Here is an 11,781-nt window from a genome sequence, read left to right as displayed (position 1 = left end):
AGAGGACTAATTAAGAGGACAAACACACTCTCACGCCCTCACCTTATGTCTCCAGCATTTTAATTCCCTTTTTCTCTCCAAGTCCATGGCCACTACTAGGTCTTAAACAAAACCGCAACGCCCTCACCAAGAACCCTCACTCAGCCTCCACTATTTCAACAAGCAAAACCGCAAGCCACCACCAAACTGTCACATGCAAGTCTCATTCTCATGGTGCTTCTTCATATATAAGGCCCTGTTGCATGCAAGGTTTTTCCCTGGCTGTGTATGGACTAAGACGTCTAATTTCTAGAAATAATATAAGAATCAAAATATAAAAATAGTACAAGGACTAAATACCTTTTCTGATCTTCCTTCTCATCAACCTTCGTGGAGATCCCGAATGTTGATGGCCTTACCCTATCTGATCATGATGATGAGAATGATCTTGAAATTCATTTTGAACCAAATGAGGAGACAACTGTTGATCTCTCCATATGTTTGGTTGGTCGTTTTGCAACAAAAAGAATTGTTCGCACTCATAAAGAAATGATGAAGAGTATCTGGTGTCCTCTGAAAGAGTTACTATAACTGAGATTTAAGTTGTCCTTTTCATATTCCAGTTTAACCATCATGTGGACATCCAAAGGGTGTTGAAGGGGTGGACCGTGGAGTTTCGATAAGCATCTCTTAATCCTTAGGGGTGACTCGATTTTTCATAGATAAATGTAATATCTCTTTCAAAAAGTATTTCCCCATAATGGGAAGAAGGTGAGAGCCCTAATCAAGTGCCTTTGTTTAAAGTTCCGTTCTTGGCCCAAATACATGATTTACCAGTTGGCTTCATGTCGATCCCAAGTTGTTGCTCAGAATATTGGAAACTACATGGGGGAATTTCTTGACTATGATGAGAAGAATAGCAGCAACGCTTAACTGCATTGGTTCTTTGTACTGTATTGTATTCGCCACACACACAGAGATAATTTTTTCTGCTAATTTCATAAAACTATACTAGTAATTAATTAATAGAAAAACGAAATCATGGATTCACTTTTTCCCTAATCATGACAACAGATTATTTTTCTTTTTTAAAGTGGCTGGAGTTGTCTGATGTTTGAATATTGCAATCCAATATGCAAAAGTAAATTATAAATAATCTGTTGTTCTACATTATGTTGGGATCATTTTGTCAGTGTGCAGATAAATGATGTCATCCTGTTCAACCTAGCTAGATGGTACCACACAATTCCAGCCTTCTATAGAAACAAAATAAAATAGAGCAAATTACAATCTCCTCACTTGAGAAATGCTTATATTACACTCTCTTCCCCTCTTATCTTAAATATACCTTCTGATCTGTTTGGTAATTGCCATTGCCATTCTTGTCAATCAAAGTTGCAGCCTATTCTAGCCCATATCAATTCCACTCCATCCAACAGCAGCTAGCTTTGTGCACTGTTGAATTCGCCAGGATTCGTGAATCAATGCTTCCCCACTGAAGTTCTCACTCTGTAAAGTTGTAAACACATTTAATTTCCAAATGGAAGTTTATAATAGTTATATATACATGAATTCAAATAGGAAGATCAATAGTTGATTAGACTTGGGCTATTGTGTGTATAGATAGAAACAACATCACTTATGCAGAGTCAAGCAAATGATTCGATGGAGACATAATGATCACATAAATGCTTTATTTGCATCACACGGGTTGACTACAGATAAATAGGTTAAAAAGTGAAGAAAATAATTAACAGCAAAGATGATGAAAGTGAATTTAAGAAGTGCACTGTAAGGATTAACTACCTCCGTTGATAGTGCCAATTACATTGTCTGTCGACATTTGACGTGCATGGAATGGGAGTTTGTGAGGATGAGGATTGGACGATTCGTATACATATCATCTCAGTAAATATTCAACTTAAAATATACACATTTAAAATATAAATTGTTTGATCTTTGTATTGAACATTCATTCCAAATTTATGGATATGTGCATGTATGAAATTTATTTCCGAAATGATGCCTCGTAGAAAATTTAGCAATACTATTTGTTTGTGCAAGTTATTCTCACGCTTAGCAAAAAAAAATTAATGAACTTATTTTTGAAATAAGTAATTAATTAAGAATATGTCGACTCTTAAATTTTATTACTTTAATAATGTCACAGTTCACTTTAAATCAAATAAGCATGAATTACATTTTATTACTTTAATAATGTCACAGTTCACTCTAAATCAAATAAGCATGAATTACATTTGGTTTACTATGGATTTGAGATATGAAATAATTTTTAAAAATTCAAGTTAAAAAATTAAAAATTTGAAGAAGAAATAATATAAAAAATATTTTTTGAAATGTGACTTTAGGGTTTGAGGGGTAAAAATTTAAAAATTTTGTTTTGTAGATGAAATTCATTTTTTGGTTTATAAGTTTTGGATAGAAACTTAATTTAAAACCTCCTTTAATATCTATAATAATATCATATATTTAACTTGGTTTAAAATAGTTCACATGTAGGCTTAGCTATTAACTTACACACCAATCCGTTTAATAAGTGAGTTATGCATATTGAGTTAAAGAAGACTCACATTCATATTAAGAGACTTATGGTCCACACATAGATAGTAAGCTAACTAAATGAATTTTTTCAACCAAAGATCTTTGACTTTTCTATAGGATCTCAAGTATTTTTATAAATTTTTATTCTTTGAATCGATCATAAAATTAATTTTTTATCTGAAGTTTAATCATACTTAAAGTTCTTCGATTGTCTCTCTCAAAAATATATTTTATGAGAATTAAATTTAGATATTTTTCTACCAACAAATTCAACATGTGTTGTTAATTCAATTACACTCGTTAAGTAATTTTCTTTCAACCTAAACCATTTATTTATATCTATCTATTTATATATATATAAAATATAAATTAAATGACTTGATACCTTTTTAAACATAAGTTGTAAGGCAATATAATTATCAAAAGACAACTATACGAGTTGGTCCACATACAATTGTATCAATTGTTCTCACAAATCAATCATAATTATAATAGCATAAGCATGCACCGAAAGAACAGTTTCTTTGAGCTAGTTTTATGCAAGCCAAGACTCATACAAATCAAAGGATCAAACATTAATTGTGCAATGCACACGCCAATCAGTCCACAGTTGTAGATGATTCATGTTGCGCTTTGTTATCTGTTGAGGAACATATGATTGATCCCGGATTTGTATCCGTCTTATTAAGAAGAATGACTCCAAGTCCTATCTCATTTGTGGGTATGAAGTTGTTCACGTTATCCACCAATACACTCTCTTCTTCTAGTTTGAGGGATGACTCATTATTTGATTGCCTTTCCCATTGATACAAACGCAAAAGCTGCTTATGAAATTTATCCATTGGTGTCATCTGCTTGTACACCACCCGTGACCGTTTCCTTCTCGGAATCTTGTTCCAAAAATCTGAATTTGTCCCACCTAAGCAAATTAAATTCATTAAAGCTTCTAATGATTAGATATAGATATGTATAAAAAGTTTTAATGAAATAGTTACCTAGCTCCTGCAATGTAATTAATTAGTCAATATGAAACAATTACTGACTATAGTTAATAAATGTAGCTTACAAATTTCTATTAATGACCCACATGATGAGCATGGTATGGTAGAGAGGGCAAAGCTATTCTCGTGGATTTCGAGAGTTTGATTTTGGGGAACAAATATGTGACATGAATTTGCATGAAAGTGTGTGTCATTTGATGAGAGAATCGTCTTACTGAAAAGTTTATAAAAAAAAATCTAAATTGACATGAATGTGAAATTTGTCAATAATTACGCCTCTTCCTATAAATACTAATTCATTTTTTTCATATGGTAGTATTGCATGTGTATTGAATCATATATAGAACCCAATCAATCGATGATAGAAATTGAGATGAAAACAGCTACCTGGTCCTCTTTTATATGATGGAAATTAAAATGGGGTTAGTTTATCATTGTTTCCATTTCCTGTCGTAGGTGGAACATTTCTAAAGTTCTTATTTTGTAACCGAAGGACATTCTTGGGGAGTTAATTGAGAAGGTGTCCTTTCAACTTGTATCGTGATCCACAAGGCATTACACAACAATGGTTTATCAGTTGGTCCATTATGCCAAAGAAGAGTAGCTGTTCAAATTATGTTAATTAACTAGGGATGTCAATACAAGGAAGAAAGAAATAGATTCACAAGTGGGTTTATTTTAGAGAAGATTCGGAAGTGCTTAATTAGGAATTAATATGGTATATATCAAATTAAAATAAAAAAGAACTAATAATATGGTGTTTGCTATAATAAAAGTTTTTGATTTATTAGAAATCATTTTTTGTTGTTGTTGAGCTTGTTAGGAATCTAAATTTTTTCCGTGTTTGATCTATTATTTAAATTATAAAAATTTCATGGAAACATTGTATTTCAATACCAAGGTTAATTTCTCCAAAACTTCTTTTTAATTGGAAAGTATTGGAATTGAAGTTTTTGGTTAAAAAATTGATAAAAAAAAGTTTTTTATCATAAAAATATCATATTACTCTTATTATATCATTTAATATGGTAAATAATAAATTAAATATAATTTTTGTTTCTATATTTTTGTTCAATTCACAATTTGGACTATTATTTCAAAGTAGAGATATTTCATCTAATATTTTTAAAAAAAAATTGAAATTTTGATCTAATCCTTAATTTTCCTATATTTATTTCTTTTATTTCTTATATTAATTTTAATTAATGAAATTATTTGTTGATGGTACCTGAAATGAATTAGGTTTAGATATAATAGAAAATATTGGCAAAATTGAACATAAAATAAAATTGTGAATTTTTTAAAATAAAAAATCAAATATCTCTTTTTTTAATCAAAATTGTAATGAAGCTTATGAAAATGTTTGATATAAACTAAATGTGGAAATCTTTCATTCCAACAAACACACGCACGCACACGCACATATTAACATTTTCAAAGAATATTTATGATCGATCAAATAAATATAGTAATCATGTCACTCGTGAACTATAATTGACCTAAACCAGTTTGAGTTGAATATTTTTTGTGTTTGAGTCAAATTCGAATCAATCCATTTAAATTCGTTGAGTTTTAGATTGGATTACGGGTTTTAATATATTGATCCAATCCATTGACCCATTAATTTGTATTACATTATTATTTATTATTTATATATAATATATTTTTAAAATTTAAAAATTAATTACTATTACTATTAGACTTAATAACTAAAAGTGAGATCGTCTCTTCTTTTCTCAGTTCTCACAATTTTACTCAGTTACTCTCATGAAATTAGGGTTTCAACTCCCATCTTCTATCCGTCACACCTTATTGAGTCACAATTCGCAATCACACCTCAACTATGTCGGAACTCGAAAACACACCAAAATAGTAGGACAGAGGTTAATAAAAAATTTAGCTTATAAAAATATTGGATTTCAAATGTGTTAACAAACAAATTTAAATATTTTGGCATGTTAATTCAACCCAAATGATTTACAAGTAGATTGGTTTAAGTTGAATTTTAATTTATTTTTTGAAAAATTAATTCAAATCAACACGTTTAAATTTGATTGGATTGAATAACGAGTTTAACCAAACTCAACCCAAATTGACCCATATACATCCCTATAAGATTCATGATTTACAAAAATTAAGAAATCATGAATTTCCGGAGATAAAAAAAATTCTTCTACCAACTCGCCCTAAATTCTAAACAACTTCTAAAAAAATATTGTACACGTATCTTTTAATTTCAATAAATTTAAAACATATAAAATAAATAAAATGGACATTATTTATTCAAATAAAATTAAAATAAATTAAAACTAGGGTAAATAAAAATTTTAATAATAAAAAATTGCAGTAAAAATTAATAATAAAATATTTAAGAGTATAAATAAATGAGATTTGAAAGAGAAAGAAAAAGAGTTTTTTTTTTTTACAATTAAACTTGAGTTTATTAAAATTCAATATGATAGTAAATTAGTCGTAGGTGTCGGAAATTACTCGTTTATACAGTAACAGTTCTAGCTTATATTTTTTAATATATATAAGAGAAAAAAAAAAGTCTTTGTTAATATTTTTTTCTATAAAAATTTATAAGTGATAATGATCAATCATATTATTAATGGAAATTTCATTAATATTTTCTTTGTCATTCTCTTTATGTTAAAATATTAATAATGACTTTATTTTTCTTAAATTGACTCTCTAATTTCTAAGTTATTTTGTATATTTATCAATTTCTTTGGAAATAATTTATTTTTATGTTAATATTTATTATATTGAGCAAAACATTTATGTTGAGCAAATCCCAAAATTTATTATATTACATTTTTATTAATACTTTTTTATAAATATAAAAACGCAAACATTTATGTTAATTATTTATTATATTGAGCAAAACATTTCTGTTGAGCAAATCCCAAAATTTATTATATTACATTTTTATTAATACTTTTAGTAAATATATAATTTTAAGATCTGTAAGATAAGATAACCGTTCCAACTCTTCTAGTATTTAATTAATAAAGTTATTATATTTTTGTACATGTTGGCTTTCTTCTATCTTACCTTTATTTATGTATTTTTTTACATCATTTCTCATATCTACCATTTTCTTTTTCTATCTATCTTTCTTTTCACACATACACATAAAAGTCTCTATCAATTTTATTAATAATTAATCTTTATTGAAAATTTGACTAATCACTAATTTAATGAATTTTTTTCTTCCTATCACAATTTTTATTAACAAGACTTGAACTCAACGCATTAAAAAAAATCTAAATTCTATTTTAATTGAATAAATGACATGTTTATATATTCACACACAAAAAATAACATGTTTATACACTCCAAAATCATTTTAGAGGGGTAGGATTAACTTTTTTCAACTTAATATTTTTTTTAAATCCCTTTTATTTTCAATTTTTTTAAGAGAAACAATGTATTTACCCATTCATCACTTGATTTGATTGAGAAAATATTTTAAAATATGATATAAAATAAAATCTAACAAAATTCTCAACAACCACAGAAAGAGATAGAGGACTTACAATTAATTTTGTAATGAAAACATGGACCTTTCTTCACCATGAGTGACTGCTTTGTTCTCCAACTAAAACAACTAATGGGAAGAAATATGTTAGAAGACTATCTTCATAACCTAAAAACAATTAAGGTGATAGAAAAATGATATATTATTAGAATAGCATTCCAAGGTAACAGTGATTGAGCAAGTAAGTAGTAACACTTAAGTCAATGATAATTACATGAATACATAAAATTCAAAAAGAAAAATCATACACTGTGTTTCTCCTTGCAATGCTTCTTTACTTTACTCTTTTGCTTTCTCCCTCTTTTTGTCTTTCTTTCTCTCCCACTTCAAATGTATAATTTGTATCCAAATTGTTATGTGGCTCTATATTTTTTTTTTCAAAATAGACAAGTATCAATAATTTACCTTATTTGGAAAAACTTTCTTTTATATCTTGTGAAATTTGGTAAGTGTGTATTGAAAAATTAGATACATAAAAAAAAACTGTTTTATTAAATTTGACGGTTTTTATTAGATTAAACAACCTTTAAAAAACATAGCGCTAAACAGTAAGAATGGATTTTTTTCGTAAAATCTGACTAATAAGCACGTGATATTTTCAATTAATCAAAGAAAAATGAATAAGAAAGAAATTTCATTCACCAGTGCAAAAAGGGATTTAACAGCGGGTTAATTTCTGATTTTACATTGTTTGTTAAATAATCGAATGTAAAAAAAACATGATGATAATTTTATATTGACAGAACAATCAAATTTTTATTGATAGACAAGAAAATAAAACAATAATATTTTTATAACTTATCAAAAAAGAACACTAAAGTTTTTATATTGTTTGTAATTTAATTGAGGTAAAAAAATTAATTTTATATTAATAAAAATTATAACCAATATAAAAAAATATTTTACATCAATTATATCCCTTTTCTCTTGCTTCATTTTTCACTTCCACACTCCAACCAAACAAATTCAGACTCCATCTCCAAAGAACTCTCTCCCTCCTCCCTGACCTCGTGTGGACATGCTAGCTAGCTTTATATTTAGACATGTTTTAGGATTAAAAACTAACACTTATCAATTGCCACAAATAAAGTTTTAACTATTTACTTTTTTTTATTGGTTATGCTTTGAAAGCAGAGACTCTTTTCCAAGAAATTTTTAGGTTCTATTAACACAATTCTTTCAACACATAACAAAAGAAAAATATTTCAACAATTTGCCCAACATATATCTCTCCTGTTCTTTAATGTAAATTTTACTACATCCGTCTTTAAATATAACACTTTTTAACTAATTTAGTTGATTTAATTAATAGTACTAATTAATATTAGGAGTATTAATTTTTTAACATTGTCCTTAAAACTATTAGGTTTATCATCACACTTTTTACTTATTTATTTTTCACCTAATTAATTAATATATATCGGTCATTTCCTTTAATTCTTATAAGAGAAAAAAATAAATTATTCTATTAATTTAGTAGTTATAACCTGTGCGATGGCACGGGTATGTTATTGTATTTTAAAATTTTGAAGTTATTGTTTTAATTTATCATATTTTATTAATATATTATTTATTTATTTATGTATTTTCAATTATACGTACTATGACTTTATAAGATTACCATATTGATATTAAAACTATGTAAAAAATTCTTATTGATAAATGAAGGAAGAAAACAAAAAGGGAGAAAATATTTAATTTCACTAAATACGTTTAAATTATCTTACACTTATTAATATTAAAAAAAGAAAGGTATACAAGTGGGAGCAACTCTTTCTCCTTTTATCCATTATGGCAAAGGTACAATGTAGATAAAACAATATCATAAAAACTAGCAAGCAAAAGCTACAAAAACAAATACATTGTATAAGTAAGATTGTGATAACTAAACTCATTATATACCAATTGAAGACAAAAACACAAAAATCTTAATATGATAATATTTATTGTAAAATAATTAAAGATAGTTTAGTAAAATATTAATTAATACAAAGACAATTTGAGAAATACAAAATTTTTGGTAATAATACAGATCACTTGTGAGTGTGATCAGAACAAAAAAAGGGCTTGAAATTAGGTTTAACAGAGACATTACTTTTCTTGAAGGATGCACCATAAGTCGTCTTGTGAAAGTCGACAAAACAAAACAAGAAGAGAAGCATAAAAAATGACATTGAAGGTCCAAAACCAGGAAGATGGAGTAGAACTGCATGATCTGAGCTTTAATGACGAGTTTCTTCCACTTTGATGCATGGGAGAGGGTGAGAGGAGACGAGTTGTTGTAGAGGGCTAAGATGGTCTAAGAGAGGAGGGCTAAGTGGTGAGGATATTTGAGTAAATTTAACATAAATAAATAAATAAAAGGAATACATATTTAATAATCGGCTTAGTCTCACTTTTAATCCATAATATTTGACAATTATCTTATTTTAATATATTAAGTTTTAAAATTTTTATTATGATTATTTATATTCTTCAAATGTATCTTTTTTTTTTAATTTTATGTTAGAAATATTAGTATTCTATTAAATTTTAAAATAATTTAATATTACTTTTTTATCTATTATATTTTTTTAATTGTTTTAGTTTAATATATTATATTTTAAAAAATTTATTCTTATTTTTTATATTTTCACGATTTATCATTTTTGTCATTTTTTAAATTTTGTTAGAAATATTAAGGTCCATCAATGTTTTAAATTTGAAGATATATAATGATGACTAAATATGATTATTATTTTATAAAAATTAAGAAAAATAGATTTAAAACTAATAACAACAATAATGTTAACTTTCATATTTTATTACTATTATTTAACTTTAATAATTCCAATTCATCATCAGTTATTTTTAATCACAATAAATAAAGACTTTGTTTCCTTTGGTCGCTCCAGCTCTCAGCGTGAACGTAGAAAGACCGCTACCCTGTTCCCATTTCCATCTCCACCACAATTTCCTTACATTGACGGAATTGTCCGCTTTGGATCTGTAAGCTCAAAATACAATACAGTCCATTTCAAAAACCCCAAAAATGATAATTTAGAAATTAAAATCATTGGTTCTAAGTTCATATTTTCTCCTTTACATTTTAAGAAAAATGGAATAAAACACAAATGCACCAAAAATTAAATTGAAATATAACATTTTCTTCTTCTTTTTTTTTAAAAAAATGATATAACACACTATTAAGCATATGACTCATGAATTGGAGGATAAATTAGATAAAATACATTCAAAATTGAATAAATATAACAAGACTTATAATCATATTAAAATTGATTGATTTTACTAAGATAATCAAACATAGAAAATTTTAGTCAAAATCAAATTTGATCCCGCTCACAGTACTCTACTTTGATCTTAAATCTGATCCAAAACACACATATTAACGGATTAAAAGTTGCATCCCTTGAATGGTAAGGAAAAAGGAAAGAAAATAAAGATGACAGGTAATGTAAGGCATTATTATCTTGTAATAATCCTTTAACAAGGAGGAGGAAAAAAAAAACATTGTCATTGAATTCCAATGAATATTTTTTTTCTCTTGTCTTACAGAAGATAAAGTATGCTACCAATGAAATGGACGAGGAATTCATGAGTCCTTATTAAGAGTGCGTTTCTTAGCATAACTCTTGAGATGAAAATCAACAAAGAGGGCCAAGAGAGAGGCATTAAAAACCGCATTGAAGCACCAGCCCCAAATCCCGGAGCATCCGGATCCGGAGAAGTGGTAGTGGAGCATGAGACCCGAAATTGCGAAGCTGAAGACGAACTGGATGATCTGGCAGTCGGTGACGGCGCGCTTCCAGGAGGGGCGGATGCCGAGGGCGCTGAGGAAGTAGTAACCGTACATGATGACGTGGACGGAGGCATTGGTGAGGAGCGCGACGGGGAAGAGGGATTGGGAGGTTTGGAGCCAGAGGTAGCACATGAGGAGGACGGTGGCGTGGTGGTAGACGTGGAGGAAGGAGAGGCGTCGGAAGGAGCGGGAGAGGACGATGAAGAGCGTGTCGAGGAATTCGAGGATTTTGGAGAGGTAGAAGATGTAGGCCCAGAAGAAGAGGGGCCCGGTGGGATTGGTGTGGGGTGGGAAGCAGACGGCCCAGCGGAGGTGAGGGGTGTGGATGAGGAGGGTGAGGGAGCAGCCCAGGAGCATGAGGAGGGAGAGGAGGAGGAGGAGGAGGTTGTGGAGGGCGGTGATGGGCTTCAGGAGGCGGTGTGGGAAGGGTGGGAGAGGGAGGAGGGTGAGGAGGAGGGTGAGGGAGAGGTAGCTGAGGATGGAGAGACTAAGGAAGAGAGGGGAGGAGAAAGGGGTGTGAGGAGGCTTCCATGAGAACTTCTGGATGCTGGGATGGTATACCAGCCACCATTCCAGTGCTGACATCAAACTCATTCTCGATAGATGGATATTAAATTCATTCCCCAAAGCATCATAAAAACTACCCCATATCTCTTGCCCAATTTTGTCTCTACCTAATCTCCAGCCATGAGAGAATATAGCTATTGGTCGAGATTTTTGTTGGACAGAACTTCCCTGGAACCGTGTTGTTCAATTTAAATTAGGATAAGGAATCGTAAATTCGTAATTAATAAAGATGAAAGAAAATGTGGAAATATTGTCTAAAAAGGTGTCTGATTCTATCTTTCGAAATGCTTCTCTCATTTCTCATTTATATACAAATATATGACCAAATT

General features: G+C 29.2%; 1 protein-coding gene across 1 annotated transcript; it reads right to left on the bottom strand.

Moving 5' to 3' along the window:
• Positions 1 to 10,471: 10,471 nt before the first annotated feature.
• Positions 10,472 to 11,685, bottom strand: LOC114422242 (elongation of fatty acids protein A-like). Its single transcript, XM_028388497.1, has one exon. It carries the CDS (start codon positions 11,477 to 11,479, stop codon positions 10,679 to 10,681), a length of 801 nt encoding a protein of 266 aa, XP_028244298.1. The 5' UTR covers positions 11,480 to 11,685; the 3' UTR covers positions 10,472 to 10,678.
• Between the last annotated feature and the right edge of the window lie 96 nt (positions 11,686 to 11,781).

The sequence above is a fragment of the Glycine soja genome, chromosome 8, assembly GCF_004193775.1.
Source record: "Glycine soja cultivar W05 chromosome 8, ASM419377v2, whole genome shotgun sequence".
NCBI classification, from domain to species: Eukaryota; Viridiplantae; Streptophyta; class Magnoliopsida; order Fabales; family Fabaceae; genus Glycine; species Glycine soja.
This window is presented reverse-complemented; position numbering and strand designations above follow the sequence as displayed.

Bases quoted from the DNA above. Each gene is read 5' to 3' on its own strand.
- LOC114422242 (XM_028388497.1), bottom strand. From the start codon at position 11,479: ATGAGTTTGATGTCAGCACTGGAATGGTGGCTGGTATACCATCCCAGC.